This window comes from Scyliorhinus canicula, chromosome 12 (genome assembly GCF_902713615.1).
Source record: "Scyliorhinus canicula chromosome 12, sScyCan1.1, whole genome shotgun sequence".
Lineage (NCBI taxonomy): Eukaryota > Metazoa > Chordata > Chondrichthyes > Carcharhiniformes > Scyliorhinidae > Scyliorhinus > Scyliorhinus canicula.
The window spans coordinates 24,644,009-24,662,271 of NC_052157.1; the positions used below are offsets into that span (position 1 = coordinate 24,644,009).

General features: G+C 47.0%; 1 protein-coding gene across 2 annotated transcripts in view; it reads right to left on the reverse strand.

Moving 5' to 3' along the window:
• Window positions 1-18,263, reverse strand: part of myo5c (myosin VC) — a 135,464-nt gene that overhangs the window by 61,014 nt on the left and 56,187 nt on the right. For both annotated transcript variants that reach the window (XM_038813540.1, XM_038813539.1), the window contains exons 13-21: window positions 16,044-16,169; window positions 15,813-15,896; window positions 12,771-12,905; window positions 12,575-12,672; window positions 12,358-12,444; window positions 12,148-12,259; window positions 10,429-10,640; window positions 5,891-6,056; window positions 4,386-4,532 (exon numbers count right to left, since the gene is read on the reverse strand). In XM_038813540.1, coding sequence (XP_038669468.1) covers window positions 4,386-4,532; window positions 5,891-6,056; window positions 10,429-10,640; window positions 12,148-12,259; window positions 12,358-12,444; window positions 12,575-12,672; window positions 12,771-12,905; window positions 15,813-15,896; window positions 16,044-16,169 — 1,167 coding nt within the window. The remainder of the gene's footprint in view (window positions 1-4,385; window positions 4,533-5,890; window positions 6,057-10,428; window positions 10,641-12,147; window positions 12,260-12,357; window positions 12,445-12,574; window positions 12,673-12,770; window positions 12,906-15,812; window positions 15,897-16,043; window positions 16,170-18,263) is intronic.

An 18,263-nucleotide genomic window follows, 5' to 3' on the forward strand; every position in this document is an offset into this window, starting at 1 on the left:
CCCCTTAAAGAACCCTTGCACCGATCCTCTCAGGGCGAATTTAACCTTCTCAAGCTTAATGAATCCCGCCATGTCATTGATCCAGGTCTCCACGCTTGGGGGCCTCGCGTCCTTCCATTGTAGCAAAATCCTTCGCCGGGCTACTAGGGACGCAAAGGCCAGCACACCGGCCTCTTTCGCCTCCTGCACTCCCGGCTCTACCCCAACCCCAAAGATCGCGAGTCCCCATCCTGGCTTGGCCCTGGATCCCACCACCCTCGACACTGTCCTCGCCACCCCCTTCCAGAACTCCTCCAGCGCCGGGCATGCCCAGAACATATGGGCATGGTTCGCTGGACTCCCCGAGCACCTAACACACCTATCTTCACCCACAAAGAACCTACTCATCCTCGTCCCAGTCATGTGGGCCCTATGCAGCACCTTGAATTGGATGAGGCTAAGCCGCGCACACGAGGAGGAAGAATTTACCCTCTCCAGGGCATCAGCCCATGTCCCGTCTTCGATCTGTTCCCCCAGTTCCCCCTCCCACTTCGTTTTCAGCTCCTCTACTGACGCCTCTTCCACCTCCTGCATAAGCTTGTAGATATCGGATATCTTCCCCTCCCCGACCCAGACCCCCGAGAGCACCCGGTCACTCACCCCCCTCGCGGGGAGCGCAGGGAATCCCTCCACCTGCCGTCTAGCAAATGCCTTTACCTGCAGATATCTAAACATGTTTCCCGGCGGGAGCCCAAATTTCTCCTCCAACTCCCCCAGGCTCGCAAACCTTCCGTCGATAAACAGGTCCCTCAGCTGTCTGATGCTCGCTCTGTGCCAACCCTGAAATCCCCCATCAATGTTCCCCGGGACGAACCTATGGTTCCCCCCTAACGGAGCCTCCATCGAGCCCCCCACTTCTCCCCTATGTCGCCTCCACTGCCCCCAAATCTTGAGGGTAGCCGCCATCACCGGACTCGTGGTTTACCTCATGGGAGGGAGTGGCCACGGCGCCGTTACCAGGGCCCCCAGGCTTGTATCCCCACAGGACGCTCTCTCCATCCGTTTCCATGCTGCCCCCTCCCCCTCCATCACCCACTTACGCAACATCGACACGTTGGACGCCCAGTAGTACCCCGAGAGGTTGGGCAACGCCAGCCCCCCCCATCTCTACTCCGCTCCAAGAAGACCCTCTTCACCCTCGGGGTGCCATGCGCCCAAACAAATCCCATGATGCTGCTGGTCATCCTTTTAAAGGCCCTAGGGATAAAGATGGGCAAGCACTGGAAGAGAAACAAGAACCTCGGGAGAACCGTCATTTTGACGGATTGCACTCTGCCCGCCAGCGATAGCGGCACCATGTCCCACCTTTTAAATCCCTCCTCCATCTGTTCCACTAGTCTGGTGAAGTTAAGCTTATGAAGAGCCCCCCAACTCCTGGCCACCTGCACCCCCAGGTACCTGAAACTCTTCACTGCCCTCCTGAAGGGGAGCCTCCCAATTCCCTCCTCCTGATCTCCCAGGTGCACTACAAATACCTCGCTCTTTCCTAAGTTCAGCTTATAGCCCGAGAAGCCCCCAAATTCCGCTAACAGCTCCATCACCCCCGGCATTCCCCCCTCTGGGTCTGCCACATATAACAGCAGGTTGTCTGCATACAGCGATACCCGGTACTCCTTCCCACCCCGCACCAGACCCCTCCATCTCCCTGACTCCCTCAACGCCATGGCCAGCGGTTCAATTGCCAGTGCAAAGAGCAGGGGGGACAGGGGACACCCCTGCCTGGTCCCACGATAAAGCCTAAAATACTCCGATCTCCTTCCATTTGTGACTACATTCACCATCGGCGCCGCGTAAAGCAGCCTCACCCATTTGATGAATCCCTCCCCAAATCCAAACCTCTCCAGCACCTCCCACAGGTACCCCCACTCAACTCTATCAAACTCTTTCTCTGCGTCCAGCGCCACCACTATCTCCGCCTCCCCCTCCACTGCCGGCATCATGATAACATTGAGCAGTCTCTGCACATTCGTGTTGAGCTGCCGCCCCTTGACAAATCCTGTCTGATCTTCATGAATTACCTCTGGCACACAATCCTCTATCCTGGTAGCCAGGATCTTCGCCAGCAACTTAGCGTCTATGTTAAGGAGCGAGATAGGCCTATATGATCCGCACTGCAAGGGGTCCTTATCCCGTTTTAGGATCAAAGAGATCAATGCCCGCGACATCGTCGGGGGGCAAAGCCCCCCCTCCCACGCCTCATTGAAAGTTCGCACCAGCAGGGGACCCACCAGGTCCACATATTTTTTGTAAAATTCTGCCGGGAACCCGTCCAGCCCCGGGGCCTTACCTGACTGCATTTGCCCGATCCCCCTGACTAGCTCCTCCAACTCTATCGGCGCCCCCAGCCCCTCTACCAGCCTCTCTTGAACCCTTGGGAAACATAGCCTGTTCATGAAGCTCTCCATCCCCTCTCTCCCCCTCGGAGGTTCCGACCGGTACAATCCCTCGTAAAAGTCCCTAAAGACCCCGTTTACTTCTGTCCCCTTCTGCACTACATTTCCACCCCCATCCTTCACTCCCCCAATTTCCCTAGCCGCATCTCGCCTACGGAGCTGATGCGCCAACATCCTGCTCGCCTTCTCTCCATACTCATATACCGCGCCCTGCGCCCTCCTCCACTGTGTCTCCGCCTTTCTGGTGGTCAACAAGTCAAAATTGGCCTGCAACCTGCGCCGTTCTCCCAGCAACCCTTCCTCCGGTGCCTCCGCATATCTCCTGTCCACCTCCAGAAGCTATCCCACCAGTCTCTCCCTCTCCCTCCTTTAACTGTGGGCCCGGATGGAGATCAGCTCCCCCCGGATCACTGCTTTCAGAGCCTCCCAGACCATCCCCACCTGGACCTCCCCCGTATCGTTGGTATCCAGATACCCCTCAATGCTTCTCCGAACCCTCTTACACACCTCCTCCTCCGCCAGCATCCCCACATCCAGGCGCCAGAGCGGGCGCTGGTCCCGTGCCTCCCCCATCTCCAGATCAACCCAGTGCGGGGCATGGTCCGAAATCGCTATGGCCGAATACTCGGCATCCTGCACCCTCGGGATCAATCCCCTGCTCAGGACAAAAAAGTCTATCCGGGAATAAACCCTATGGACGTGAGAGAAAAATTAATACTCCCGCGCTCTCGGCCTCCCAAACCTCCAGGGATCCACCCCTCCCATCTGGTCCATGTATCCCCTCAGCACTTTGGCCGCCGCCGGTCTCCTACCCGTCCTTGAACTGGACCGGTCCAGTGTGGGATCCAGCACTGTGTTAAAATCTCCCCCCATGATCAGGCCCCCTGCCTCCAGGTCCGGGATGCGGCTCAACAATCGCCTCATGAAGCCAGCATCATCCCAATTCGGGGCGTATACACTCCCCTGTCATATTAAATGCTTCCCACCAAACATGCCACTGGGAGGGCACAAGATTCCGCCCATTGTATTCGAAACACTTCCCAGGTAGTGTGATTAAACCCAATTCACTAGTTGGAAAGTACCTCTGCTCATAATAATTTGATGTCTTTGCTAATCTTCTTTGCTATGTTTAATGATTTGTGGATTTGGACCCCAGCTAACGTTACACGTGAACCTCGGGTAGACCCTTGATTTCCAAGGAACAGAGATCTCGGCCGTGGTTTTTTGCCCCTGGCGTGGCAGTTCCCGCCACGGTGCACGTGACAAGCCAGCCGAATGTCCATTGGCTGCGGCAGAACCTGAAGATCCTGCGGAGGGGGTGGGGCTGGAGAATCCCACCCCTCCTTATTCCACGTACCAGAATGCACCACCTCAAACTTTTAAAAATAAATTTAGAGCACCCAATTTTATTTTCCCAATTAAGGGGCAATTTTAGCGTGGCCAATTCACCTGCCCTGCCCACCTTTTTGGGTGTGGGGGCGAGACCCATGTAAACACGGGGAGAATGTGCAAACTCCTCATGGACAGTGACACGGGTCCAGGATCAACACGGATCCTTGGCGCTGTGAGGCAGCTGTGCTAACCACTGCACCACCGTGCTGCTCCAAGATTAATTTCTAATGAGTTTCATAGAACATGCTCTTTCTACAGGAATCAGGACACAATTTTCAGGAGTTTTATCAGAAATCTATTTACATTGCCTGCTAAAGTTTTCTTAAGTTTGCTACGTTTTTCTAAACATTGCCAAATGAGAAAGCCAAGCCTTACATTACCTCGGAATTTCCTTCTACATTTAGTTAGCAACATATTTTGAAGAGCTGTGGGGATTTCCCAGAGTGATGGCAAGTATTATGATTTAAGCCCTTTTGTATTAACTTTGAGAATTTTAAGCTGATTGGAAATGTGTTATAAGAATGTGTGCTTATTTTGCAAGAGGTGACGATCGGATCCCACCTGCTCGTCCAGTTTCTTGTGGAGCTGTTTGACACGAAAGGATAGCTGGATGTTCAAAACAAACCGCCGGATGCTTTGATATCTGCGCCTTACCAACCAGGCACGGACATGTTTCTGAATTACTAATGCTTTCTGATCTTTCAGCATCTGTAAGAAATATTCAACAAACAAAAGATAAATGTCCTGCAGGATTTAAGATTTTGGCTGCCAATAATTGCAGAAAAATAACGGGCAGGATTCTCCGCCCCGTTGCACCAGATTTATGGTGTGGTGCACCCCCGGCATTCTCCATCTCGCCAGCCGGCCAATGATTCCCATTGTGGGCAGCCCCACGTCGTCGGGAAATCCCCGTGCTGCCAGCGAAACGGAGAATCCCGACAGCAGACAATCCAGCCCAACGTATTCAGTTGATTTCTTGAACTAAATCATTAAATAATTGTTTATTTAGTTGTTTCCCCTTGAGGGAGCGTCGAGGATCAGAGGGCATAATCTCAGAGTAAGGGATCACCCAGTTAAGATGGAGAAGAGAAGTAATTTCTTCTCCCAGAGGGTAGTGAATCTGTGGAATTCTTTACCGCAGGGGGCTGTAGCGGCTGGGTGGACAAGTATGTTCAAGGCGGAGGTAGATTTTTGATCAATAAGGGAATCAGGGATTATGGGGATAAAGCGGGAAAGTGGAGTTGAGGTTTATCACATTAAGTCAGTCAGGATCTCATTGATCTCATTGGCAGAGCAGACTCGATGGACTGAATGGCCTACCTCTGCTCCCATGTCTTATGTCTAAACATCATTCCTACCTTGTTGAATACTATCTTTTTTCAAACATAAACTGCTGCAATTGCCTACCTAACCATGGTAGCTATACGTGAAAAATCTGTTCACTGGGCCTGATTTTCCAACCCTTCCAACCAGTGGGATTTTCCTTTCCCGCCAAAGATGACGCTCCGCGGCGGGTTCCCAGCAATGGGATGAGTGAACTACTCAAAACGCCGTAGACATCGGTGGCACTGGAAGCTCCCCCCCCCTGCGGCCAATGCTAAGTCACCTCTGCCATGGGAAAACAGGCATCTTCGGACTGTGGGAGGAAACCGGAGCACCGGGAGGAAACCCACGCAGACACGACGAGAACGGGCAGACTCCGCACAGGCAGTCACTCGAGGCCGGAATTGAACCCCAGGACCTGGCACTGAGAGGTAGCAGTGCTAACCACTGTGCCACCGCACCACCCACTCTTGCCCCATTATCAACTTGAACAGTTCTCTTCTCTGCTGGCTGCTCACCTCATGAAATAATTCACTTCTGTGCTTTTTGTCTGCAGTTATACATTTTCTCCCTTTAGTCATCTAATCACTCTTTACTGCCCCTTTATTATTTTGTTAGTTCTGCTGGTGGATTCTATTGTGATTGCAGCTAGAGTGTCTTTTCCACTTTGTGGCAGTCACAGTGGCTAGTTAGTCTCTTCTCCCGGAGCTGACATAACCAGATTTTTTTGATTTAAAACTTACCTTTTTATATTGGCTTCTTGCTCGCCAGCCACGGGCGTGAGATTGAATTGTAATGGTGGCCACCAGAATGAGCTGGTACAGACGGCACACCAAAACCCTTCGCCAGTGTTTCTGGATAATAATCGCAGCCCAGGCTTGCTTGAGAGCCATAGCGTTCAATACATGTCTTCAATGAAAAGCAGAGATGTTAGTTACATTTTAAACATGTGTAATTATTCTGAATAGCATGCAAGATGAGTAATGCATTTTGTCCATCAGATAAAAGGCGTGGTGATAAAACTACCTCCTCCTGCAGTTTTTCCACAAGCAACAAAATACGATTGTTTTCTTTTCCCAATATCCATGAGAGAGCACTTGATGCAGCTCCATGTGAGGCAATCTATATTTCCAGATGAAGTGATCCCTCAATTAAGGAGCAACTAAGTCTAACTTAAGAAATCAGTCCATTTAGCTAATGGAAATTTTTTTAATGTCGCAAAGAAGAATCGTTTTTTCGCCTCCATTGCCAAGGGTCTCTGGCACAGCAAGAGTTAATGAGGGACTGAGAAACAGTAGTGTCCACGGTGAGATGGAAAGAGACACATGACTGGAGATGTGAGTCAGTTGTGGACTGGACAGGGACCTGGGTAGAAGCAAGCACTGAGTGAGCTCATAGCTTGGGCTATACCTCGTATAGCCAGTTATGTATAATCAATAGTCACTTGTGTCCAACCATACAAGATTCAGCACCTCTTTGTGAGACCTACTGAACATATAACATCCATTTGATGATTTCTTACTTTGGGAAAGTACGCAGAAATTTTATGTCGTCTCAGAAATTTTCAAAAAATCTTTTATTCCATGATTGTTCAGTATCAGTCGCCGTATTGTAATAAACATTTGACTGTCTTAGAAGCAGTTCACTCAAATTTTGGGTTGAAGGGTTTAACAGAGAGGTTGAATAGGATGAATTCACTGGAGTTTAGAAGAACAAGAGGTAACCTCAGTGAAACATATAGGGCGGGATATTCCGACCCCGTGTCGGGTCAACATCGATAAGCGATTCTCCGCAGAGCGCCGCTGGTTGGGAGCCGATTCTCTGGCCCGGATGGTCCGAGCGGCCGTAAAAAAAAAAGTGTCCCGTTCTAACCTGCTCTGAGCCGGTGGGACCCCAGCATTGAAGAGTCGGGGGGCAGCCTGTGTGGGGTAAAGGGGGTCCGACCCCGGGGGGGGCTTCCGAAGAGGCCTGACCCGCGATCGGGACCCACCGATCGGCAGGCCGGTGTCGCTGTCTCCGGGCCTCCGTCCTTCCGCGCTGGCGCCTGTACTGCGCCATGTTGGGTCGGGGCCGGTGCGGACAAGGGAGACACCGCGCATGCGCGGAAATCGCGCCGGTGGGACTGCGCATGCGCGGGTTCGCGCCGGACCCACTGCGCATGCGCGCATCCCCCGCCGCCCATTCCACAGCCGGATCAGCAGCTGGAGCAGCATGAACCGATCCAGTGCCTTGCTGCCCCCCTGTAGGTGACAGAATTGCTGATCCTGGGGCTGTGTTGACGCCATCAAGAAACGCAACGGCGTTTCCGACGGTGCCAACACTTAGCCTCAGGATCAGAGAATCCCGCCCAGATCCCAAGCTGACTTATTAGGATATTGTGAGGATGTTTCCTCCTTGTGGGGGAAACTAGAATTAGGGGGCACTGTTTAAAAGTAAGAGGTCTCCCTGTCACGGCTGAGATGAGGATAATTATTTTCCCAGGGGTTCATTAGTCTGTTGAGTTCTCCACCCCAGAAAACAGTGGAGGCTATTCAAGGCTAACTTTTTATAGATAATGGAGTCAAGGGTTATTGGGAACAGTCAAGAAAGTGGAATTGCGACTAACCAGAACAACCATGATGTTATCGAATGATGGAGCAGACTTAAAAAACTGAATGGGCTTACTCCTGCTCCCATTCCCCATGTTCCCATACTCCCGAACCATTAAAAGGGTTAATGATGATGTAAAATGAGGGCGGGTGAACTTTTACTGAATCCCTCATCTGTTATGCATCACAAATAGGTACAAGGTACCTGGAAAAAGGTCATATCTGAAAATGGAACATTATTAACAGTCTAAAGCCCAAGTCAAAGGATTGTTGCATCGTGCCGATGGAAAAATCACAACTTTATCCCCACTGAAAATCTGCCCAAGAGATATGATCAAACTGCTGGTTAAATACATTTCTTAGTGTCACTGAATAATCTACAAAAAAAAATAATGTTTTAGGAGCACTGGACATTTAATTCACATCAGCGAGATATTCCAGTGGTTGGTAATCTGAACTAGAATCACAGACGCCGATGGAGGATTGGGCTCCAGGAATAGAATTAATGGCCCTGAAAGCTTCAGAAGATATTAATAAAAATTTGATGTTCCTATCCTAAAATGTCAATTCAGCTGCAAGATTACATTCAACCTGGTTATGCGTGAAATTTGAGTACATAAATTGCTCGATTCAGCAGATTTTAGATAAAGAAATAAAATAGCATTTCAAGGAACAGCTAAATCTACTATGCTATTACTAAAATTACAATGATTAGCCATAAGAAACCAGCAGTAAGTTAACCGTTTCATACTTTGAGTGATGGGAATGGCATCATAGTATACTAACACCATCTCAATCTCAATCCATAGATATATTATTGCTCTGGGATGCTCGCCAAATTGTTGTTCTGAAATAATCACTTTCTTACTGTTTCCTCGGCTGTTTGGCGACAGTATGTTCAGAGGGAACGCCATGGACGGCATGCTATCAAATCAAATCACGCGGCTTGACAAATGACAACATTGTACAATGCGATTGGGTAAGCAGGTAATAATCAGATTCATGAAGAGATTCTCTGTTCCTTCACGTTGGTGGGGTTCTCTATACCCGCTGCAGTGAATGGAGATTTGGCTGAGCGCCAATTCTCCGTCCCTGCTGGCAGCGGTAGTGAGGCGGGCTCGCAACGGACAATCCCGGTCTTAGTTGACTGTGTCGACTTGGTTCAGCGCTCAGGATCTCAGTACTGAATGAAGAAGTTGGAGGTACAAACGCCACTCCAAAACCCAAGGATGACATTCCAGTGCAGTCACAGAGAAGTTTTTGCCTTGTCGAAATGTCTGTGTTTCAGGAGTTGTGGAACTAAGACCCCAATTCAAACTAAAGCAAGGATTTATTTAGTGTATGTTTTTCTTTAAATGGATGTTCACAGACCTTTTGTTCCCTCTGAGGAATAGTGCTGGGATGTGGTGGAAAGATTCCCGAGCTGATTATCAGCCCTTTGAACCACGTTATGAACACTTTTCCCGTGGCCAATAAGCCCTGGCTTTGGACTTGAACCCAGCTCCTGGGCCAGAGGTAAGGATGCTACCCACTGTGCTACAAACTGTCCTATTTAGTGTATCGATTAACATTCATTCCTCCACTTGGGGTGAATGGGATCAAAGGTTATGGGGAGAAAGCAGGATTAGGCTATTGTGTTGGATGATCAGCCATGATCGTGGCGCATGGCAGAGCAGGCTCGAAGGGCCGAAAAGCCTCCTCTTGCTCCTATCTTCTATGTATCTATGTATCTAACACCATTAAATGCACATAATCTTGTTATTTATCTCATTGCTGGATGGTGGAGTATTCCAGGTGATGGCAGCATTTGCCAACAAAACAACAGTGACTATGGGCTGGATTCTCCTTTTTGGAGATGAAGTGCTCCCACCAGCAGAGACTCACTGCTGGTCTCCGCTAGCGCGACGAGTGGTGCCCAGGTGCGATTCCCTCTCCTTTGCCACGGAGGGGAGTCCGCTAAATTCCATTGCAATCCCAGTACTGGGCCGCCATTTTGAGCAGGCGACTGGATACAGAGTTACAGCAGAGGGCCCCCTCCCCCCAACAGCACAAATCCTAACCCCACCCCCTCTGCTGAGAAGTAGGGTCATCTTACCCCCCACCACAAGAATAACGGGTCACCCCCCCCCAACTACGGCACGCACACATGAGGATGCTCAGCCCCCCCCCCCACCAGATCCACCCACAGAGAACCCCACCACAGATAACCATCAGTCACTCCCGCCCAAAAGTTGAAGAGCAATCTAGGCAGTAGAGTGAAAGGTCACTGCATTTTCACTTACCCTTCCCTAACATCTGCTGCCTCAGACAAAGTGCTTAAAGCAGCAGCTGTTACATGTGTCAGAGGCTTCCTCGAAAGCCAAGTACACTTCAAAGGGGTTCAAATCCCTTGACAGCCTTTGAAATGCAAATCATCCATTCAATTTCACATAGCAATTGCATTAGCCAGTGACCAACAGTTTTATGACTCCAAAGGTGAGTGTTTGGTGGATTGTTGATCTATATTTTCCTTCACGCTTGAATGTATCCCAAGTAACCTGCTTTGATACTAACCACAATGTTGATAAAACACTCTTGCTCTGATTGACAGTTCCTCACCAATCAAAAGTTAGCACTTAGCTGCTTTGGTATCAGATTGTTTGGTAATTTCAAAGCACAGTTATAAATTGTAGCATTGGAAGAAGAGTTATTACCGTATGGTACGCTGCCCACGAACGTATTGTTGAATGATAATAGCAGCTCGTTTCATCTCGAGGAATTTTTTCCGTTGAATCCAGCAACGCAGATTCTTCTGGATAGTGACTGACGCTGTCCGAAGTTTATCTGCTCGCAGCTTTTCCAAATATGCCACTTGCCCCGCGCGAAAGAAAATCTTTGTTTTACCAAATTGATATTGGTTTGGATCCTGCAGAAGACAAAGGAGTGAATATTTATTCACTTGTTTGCAAAATGAAATAGCCCAGATGAGGACCACGTAGCTTTTCGTTAAGTGACTGATGCCAAGATGAAATAATCTGTCACTTGTTTCGATTTGCTTTCATTGGGTGCTGATCTTTATCCTCCCATGAACATAGAACATAGATATAGAACATACAGTGCAGAAGGAGGCCATTCGGCCCATCGAGTCTGCACCAACCCACTTAAGCCCTCACTTCCACCCTGCCCCCGTATCCCTCAAACCTGTTTTTTTGGACACTAAGGGCGATTTAGCATGGCCAATCCACCTAACCTGCACGTCTTTGGACTGTGGGAGGAAACCAGAGCACCCGGAGGAAACCTACGCAGACACGGGGAGAACGTGCAGACTCCGCACAGACAGTGACCCAGCAGGGAATCGAACCTGGGACCTGCTACCGTGCTGCCCAACTCATTCTGATATCTTTCTGCAACTACGAGCACCCTCACACTGCCATTGATGCTTCCTCTGTCTCGTGACCTATACCACATTGTTGCAAACTCTCCTAGCTCCCATCAATCACTGACCTTCTACTCTGCTTCAGGATCTCCACCTCCTCTTATACAACATATAATCCACATTTCTCCCTCTCTTTAACTCTGTACAAGAGTCACACGGACTCAAAATGTTAACTCCGTTTTCTCTCTCCACAGATACTGCCAAACCTGCCGGGTTTTTCCAGCATTTTCTGTTTTTGTTTCAGATTCCAGTGTCCGCAGTGTTTTGCTTTTATTATAGAGATTAAATAAGTCGGGTTACCTGCATCTAGCAACAGTAATGGTTAACTACTGAGTGATAGCCTCCATCAACTCATTCCATACATTTTTGATTGAATAGTTTATTCCAAACTATTGCTACAGGTATGTTATCACTATAGTATTATCTTTAAAGGTAAATTATGTTGCTATTTATGGCACTTAACTAAGATAAGGTTAACTGTTGTTATATAATTTACTTTATACATTGGTGTTTCACAATCATTTACTTGTACATATATGCTATAGGGAATAACCATTGCAGTTATCATTTGATTTCAATGGGCCAAATGACAAACTGATAAAAGATATATACGTATTGACTAAGGCAGAGGACAACACTAATAATAATCTTTATTAGTGTCACAAGTAGGCTTACATTAACACTGCAATGAAGTTACTGTGAAAAGCCCCTAGTCGGCACACTCCGGCACCTGTTCGGGTACACTGAAGGAGAATTCAGGATGTCCAATTCGTCTAACCAGCATATCTTTCAGGACTTGTGGGAGAAAACCGGAACAGCCGGAGGAAACCCAAAGAGACGGAGAGAGCGTGCAGACTCCCCACAGACAGTGAGCAAGCTGGGAGTCAAACCCGGGTCCTTGGAGCTGTGAAGCAACAGTGCTAACCACTGTGCTACCGTGCCGCCCACAATTAGGTTGGTCAACAGTGATCCATGAACAGTGTCTTAACATACTGACCTGAATTAAATGCTTCAAGACTTCTTTGCAAATCTGTTTTTTATCACTTATTGCAAGTTCTTGTTCTGACATCAGGATGCGGTAACGGCTGAAAAACTCAAAGTATGTCCACCTGAAAACGTTAAAGAAAAAAAAATTAATATTAATGCTCGGTAATTCTTCCTTAAACCTTCAGCTGTAATGAAAGAGCTGTTGAAAGATCAGGTTTACCTGGAAGGATAACTCTGTGCACTGATCCTAATAGTTTCCAGCACACCACAGGCTCTTAGCTGTTGAACAACTCTCTTTGAATCATACCTAAAAACAGAAGCCGATAATGTAGCACTCTGACATTTAAGTAATTACGGCAACTTTTTTCTCTCAATGCTACAAGGACAAGTAAATACTTCCATATGGAGTGTGATAATGATAAATTAAGGCAACTTACTCAAATGGGAGCTTAGAATCATTCGGCTTAATGCAACGCACATAGTGAGGTGTTGTAGCATTAAGGGTCTCCATGAGCAAATGCAGAGAATCACGGAACTGTAATTTACATCATTTAAGTAGGGTTAGAAGTGTAATTTTGTTTTGGGACAAGGTTGAAACATCTCAATGTAGAAAATGACTCTGCATGATTATACCTTACTGCCGACCGTTGTCCGGTGTTGTTTGTTGAAGGATTTAAACCCTGGTCTCGCAGGTCTGACTTTAATATGCGCTTTCAAGTTCCCTGTAGACGGTTCATTTTCTTGGAAAAAATTAGCTAGGAGGTGCAACTGGGCAGTTAAATAAAAAAAAACACAAAAACTAGATTTAACACAATGCGTTTAAATTTTCCATATCATAATTCCATATTTTTGAACTTTATTTTAGTTTTGTACTCCGCATTACCCTTTGCTCTTTTACTCTTACACTTGCTTCACATGCTCATTTCAAATTCTGTCCAGGGGAAAGGAGACCTATGGCTGGATTCTCTGCCGGCGGGGTGCTCCGTTTTGCCAGCAGCCTGGGGTTTCCCGACGGCGTGGAGCTGCCCCACATTGGGAAACCCCATTGACGAAACGGAGCATCACGCCGGCGTGCTGAAGCAGGAATCTGACGCGGCGGGACGGAGAATCCAGCCCCTAACCTTTCTGCGTGGGGCTCCCGGAAGAGCCCTCCTGAACTCTGTAATCAAAGTTTAAAAAATATAGAGGGCTGGATTCTCCATTTCAGCGGCTAAGTGCCGGCTCGAACGGAGAATTCGCGGGAGGTTTGCGATGACAAATCGGTGCCGACCCCCTCACCGATTCCGGGACCAGTGAGGGGCCAGCAGCGGCGCCGGGTAAAACTCCCGGATGCTGCGCCAAAAACGTCTGACGAATGGCCGGGTCCCGGGGCGCGCATTCTGAGGGGGCGGAGCATAGCTGACCGGCATCAAATGGCGCCGGCCCCGATTTGGGCGTCGGAGTTGATTCTCCGCCCAATCGGCGATTACGATATCAGCGTCGGGCAATGGAGAATCCCGCCCATAGAAAATCACTCACCTTTTGAGACTCTTCCAGGCCCTATCTTCTCTTCCCACTAAGTTGGTCGAGCAGGGAAGACACAAGTAGGTCTCCAATTAAAATTGCATTGGAATCTGGTATGAAGTCTGATCGGCACACTTAAAGTAGGAACTCTCCCCTGCCCTGAGGAAAACTGGGATATGCATGAAGACAAGCAAGCTGGCCGAGGGAAAGTCTGATGGGGGATTTTAACTGCTCTTCCTGGTTTATTTCACATGGGTGGAATTTAAATTGTCCCTCAGTAAGCACGTGGAAAATCCTTTTTTGGGTCAGCTACTAGCTTCGGGATGAAGAGTGAGCTCCATTTGGGGGTGGGGGGAGGTATGGTGGGAGCAATCATTCGGACGTCGACTGTCTGACATCTTTACATTTCTGTTCTGTAGGTTTCCTGCCTTCAGTCAGATAGGCTTCTTTTCAGGTTGGGACGTCTGTAGCACTAGTCCGCAGATGAGCCATGCTACAGAAAGGAGGTCTAGTGTGGGGGTGGGAGAGATTGTTAGCATCTGTCATAGCATTGTCTGTCATATACGGTAGCTAAAAATATTTCAGCTTACCTTAGCAAATGCGCAACTCGAAAGAAGTAACTAAAGCACGCTTTAATCTACTCTTCTATTCCAGCTGATCTATCTTAAGTAACAAGAACTTCAGCTGAGGGTATTTTATATGCTGCTTCCTTTGATTCTGTCTACACCTCCCGCTGCCTCAGGAAGGCAGACAGCATTATCAGAGACCCCTCCCACCCAGGCATTGCCTTATTCCAGACCCTTCCATCAGGCAGAAAGTACAGAAGTCTGAAGACCCACACATCCAGACATAGGAACAGCTTCTTCCCCACAGCTACAAGACTCCTCAACAACTCCCCCTCGGACTGATCTGTTTCCTGTAAGAACACTATTAACGACACCCTATGCTGCTCTTGCTCATGTATTTGCTTTGTAACCAATCACTATTTGTCGATGTACCATTTGTCAATGTACTCTGTCGACTATTCTTTTTGTCTGCTATGTACGTACTGTGTAAGTTCCCTTGGCCGCAGAAAAATACTTCTCACTGTACTTCGTTCCATGTGACAATAAATCAAATCAAATCAAACATTTAATTAAAGTGCCACTGTATAAGTTACCGGTTTCTGACGGAACTTGTGCTCGAGACCTAAATTCGCAGATGGGCTGCACTCTCAAGCTACATAAACAGGTCAGTCAAAGATTTTGCCATATTGACCTATACGTGCCCTCCCCAGAAACTGGAGAAAGTCCATCAATAGCCCAACAAGTTGCAAATGCAACTACTTAGTAACCTGTGCACTGGCAAAACCTGTGTCTTTGCAACTATTTTAATGTTACATATTTCAGGCACTGAAATATTTTATTTTTTAAAAAGCCTAATGATCATGAAACCATTGTCGATTGACATAAAAACCCACCTGGTTCACTAATGTCCTTCAGGAAATAAACCTGCCGACCTTACCTGGTCTGGCCTACATGTGACTCCAGACCCACACATCGATAAGGTTGACTCTTAACTACTCCCCACTAAAATAACCTAACAAGTCACTCAGTTCAAGGGCAATTAGAGATGGGCAACAAATGCTAGTTCAGGCAGCAACATCCACATCCCAAGGCGGCACAGTAGCACAGCGGTTAGCACTGTTGCTTCACAGCTCCAGGTAACAGGCTAAATTCCCGGCTTGGGTCACTGTCTGTGCGGAGTCCGCATATTCTCCCCATGTCTGCGTGGGTTTCCTCCGAGTACTCCAGTTTCCTCCCACAGCCCAAAGATATGTAGGTTGGGTGGATTGGCCATGCTAAATTGCCCCTTGGTGTCCAAAAAGGTTGGGTGGGATTACTGGGTTATAGGGATAGGGTGGAGATGTGGGCTTAAGTGGGGTGCACTTTCTAAGGGCCGGTGCAGACTTGATGGGCTGAATGACCTCCTTCTGCACTGTAAATTCTATGTTTCGTATTTCTATAAAGAATGAATAAAAAAAACAATTTAAAACGAGCATGTGAAGCAGTAGTCGGAGTATTGCAAATTCGCGGGACAGATCTTTCCTGCCCGTATACCTGTAGACAGCCTTTTAAAATTGGTAACTCCCCTTACAAAAAAACTCACTACATTACAGAGATGGTCACAAACCTTACTTTTCTTCAGTACATTAATCAGTTCTTCATACAAAGTGTCCCTGTTCTTCTCAAGGAATCCCTCACACTCATACTGCACCTTAACAAGGTGAGAAACAACAAGTAGTTTATTGCAGTACACCAGACTGGTTGTCTAAATCTCAGCCTCCACAGCTCTCAGCTATGTTGTGAATAATGTAGATGCTGAAGGGCGCTGCAGAACAGAGTTGCTCCGACAACCTCTTACCTTATCAGCAAAGTGCAGGATGATGAAGGCTTTGCTCAACATTCTAGGCTTCTCAAAGAGAGGATTTTTATTTTCGTAATTATTCACCAATTTCTGAAGCCAGTTTTCCTCTGTTCCTTGTGGCAGCTGTATGAATAGTTAAAACAAACAATCAATTTGATGTTGATACCCTGGCAACCGCCATACTGGACACTACTAAGCTCGATGAGTCACCGTATGGTTGTATAGCCAACTAAGACACAGGCTCAAGTCTGGAAACACAACTTAAATTGCACACTCCTGACCACAAAACCTATACTGTCAAAATATGTCGACCAAATTCCTCTATCCCTTTATATTGTACTTATTCTAGAAACATCCTCAGGCCACTGACTACCAAACAGGATTCACCAGTGTCCTTTTGTTTTTTTTAAAGTTTGTTGGCCTCATCATCCACCACATGGACGCCAACAGTTCAAGATGGCCGCTCACTGCCACCTTCCCAAGGGCGATTAGCAATAAAAATGCCAGCCTAGCCAGTGATGGCCATGCCCCATGAAATTATTTTTGTAAATTATAACAAAATAACTCAGAAGGTCGGCAAACAGACCAGTGTGTTTTTATATAGATTATTGAAAAGAAGCCAGGTACACTAATTTCTAATTCTAAAAAAATAAAGACAGGGTGACATTTGATGTTTGAGTGCAGCGATAACATATCTAAACAAGGACGTCTTTCATATCCTGGCTTTTAGGCTTCATAGCTGTTAAATATTAATTAAAAGAAAGGTGGCCCACTTTTATCAAAATTGTAAGCGCAACCATCCGCAAGAACAACTTTTTCTGCTCATAAGTTTCAATAGACTACCCCGGTCCAAATATACATTTATCCTCTTTTCTTTACTAAATTCTAAGTTATGACCAGAATAATGTCCCAGCTGCTCAGTGTTAACTTCTCTAATTGACATAACGTACACACGATGAAAAGGAATGTGAGCTCAGAAAACTAAAGAAATTGATGCTGCAGCACTACCCTGACCCCAGGATATTCTTCCTGGGCCCCTCTCTCTCACAGTTACTATAAGACACCTTGCTGCTTCTTGTGGGCTGGAGTGCCTCCTGTTAGCCTACCCTCTGACCACAAACCTGAGGAAAATCACCGGTAGGTGACTCATTACAATACCAGATCAGACCCCAATAGTTGCCAGGATACCGGACGGAAACCCCAATATTTAATTTAATTTGTGAGACTTTGAGGAAAGGACACTTTGCTCCAGGAATGATTCCACGCACAAATACGGACATAATTACTAACACAGTATTACTAACTTTAACAAAGAAAAATTGCTTACAATTATCCATTAAACAATGTTTAACAATACAATGATACAGTAAACCTTAACTGCTATCTTTATCTCCACTCAAAAAACCCCGTTTCAGGTCAGAATCCACTTTTAAATATAATTAGCCAGCAAAGAGATCATTCAGAAACCCAGCTTGCTGATTCTTGCCTGTCAAACAGCTGTTTAATCTGCCAGCCTTTTCAGAAACTGCTGTTCTGTTCACAAGAAAAATCTTTTTTAACTAAACTGCTTTTAGAGAAGATGCGAGTCTGTTCACAGACAGATTTAAACTGAACTCCAAACCCCAACACCTGACTGCTTCAGCCCAGGCTGCTCCCATTAACTACATCATCTTACTAAAGCCAAACACAATGTCTTAATTATCTATTCTCCAGGGAGCCCTCTTTATACAAACAAAATTCCATTATTTCAACTTTTACGATGCTTTAATTGCATTTGTCTCCAATAGGTCTGCTGCCTTTCAAACCAGGATTTTAAAAAACATGACTGCAGCAGTCATACACTGTACCAGGCTTTTAGCCCTTACTGCTCCAAATTAGATCTGAAATTACTGCATTCATCACAGACTGTTTTCCCCACAGTCTACGATTGTGACCCCTATTTGAACTGACAGGATTTTGCCCACAGTCCACGATTGTGACCCTTATTTGAGCTGACAGGATTTTTACATGAAGGAAAAAATCCTGTCCTTGGATTTCAATAAAAACAAATAATTCATAGATTAGAAAGGCAAATAAATGTGTTAATAGCACGTGGGTTATATTGTTACGGTACTCGGGTAAAGGGCGTTGTTTATTTAAGTGCTTAGAGCACACATAAAGAGAGGACACATGCTCCCAATATTCGGTCACCCAGTGCAGAGGGGGGGAGAGAGAAGG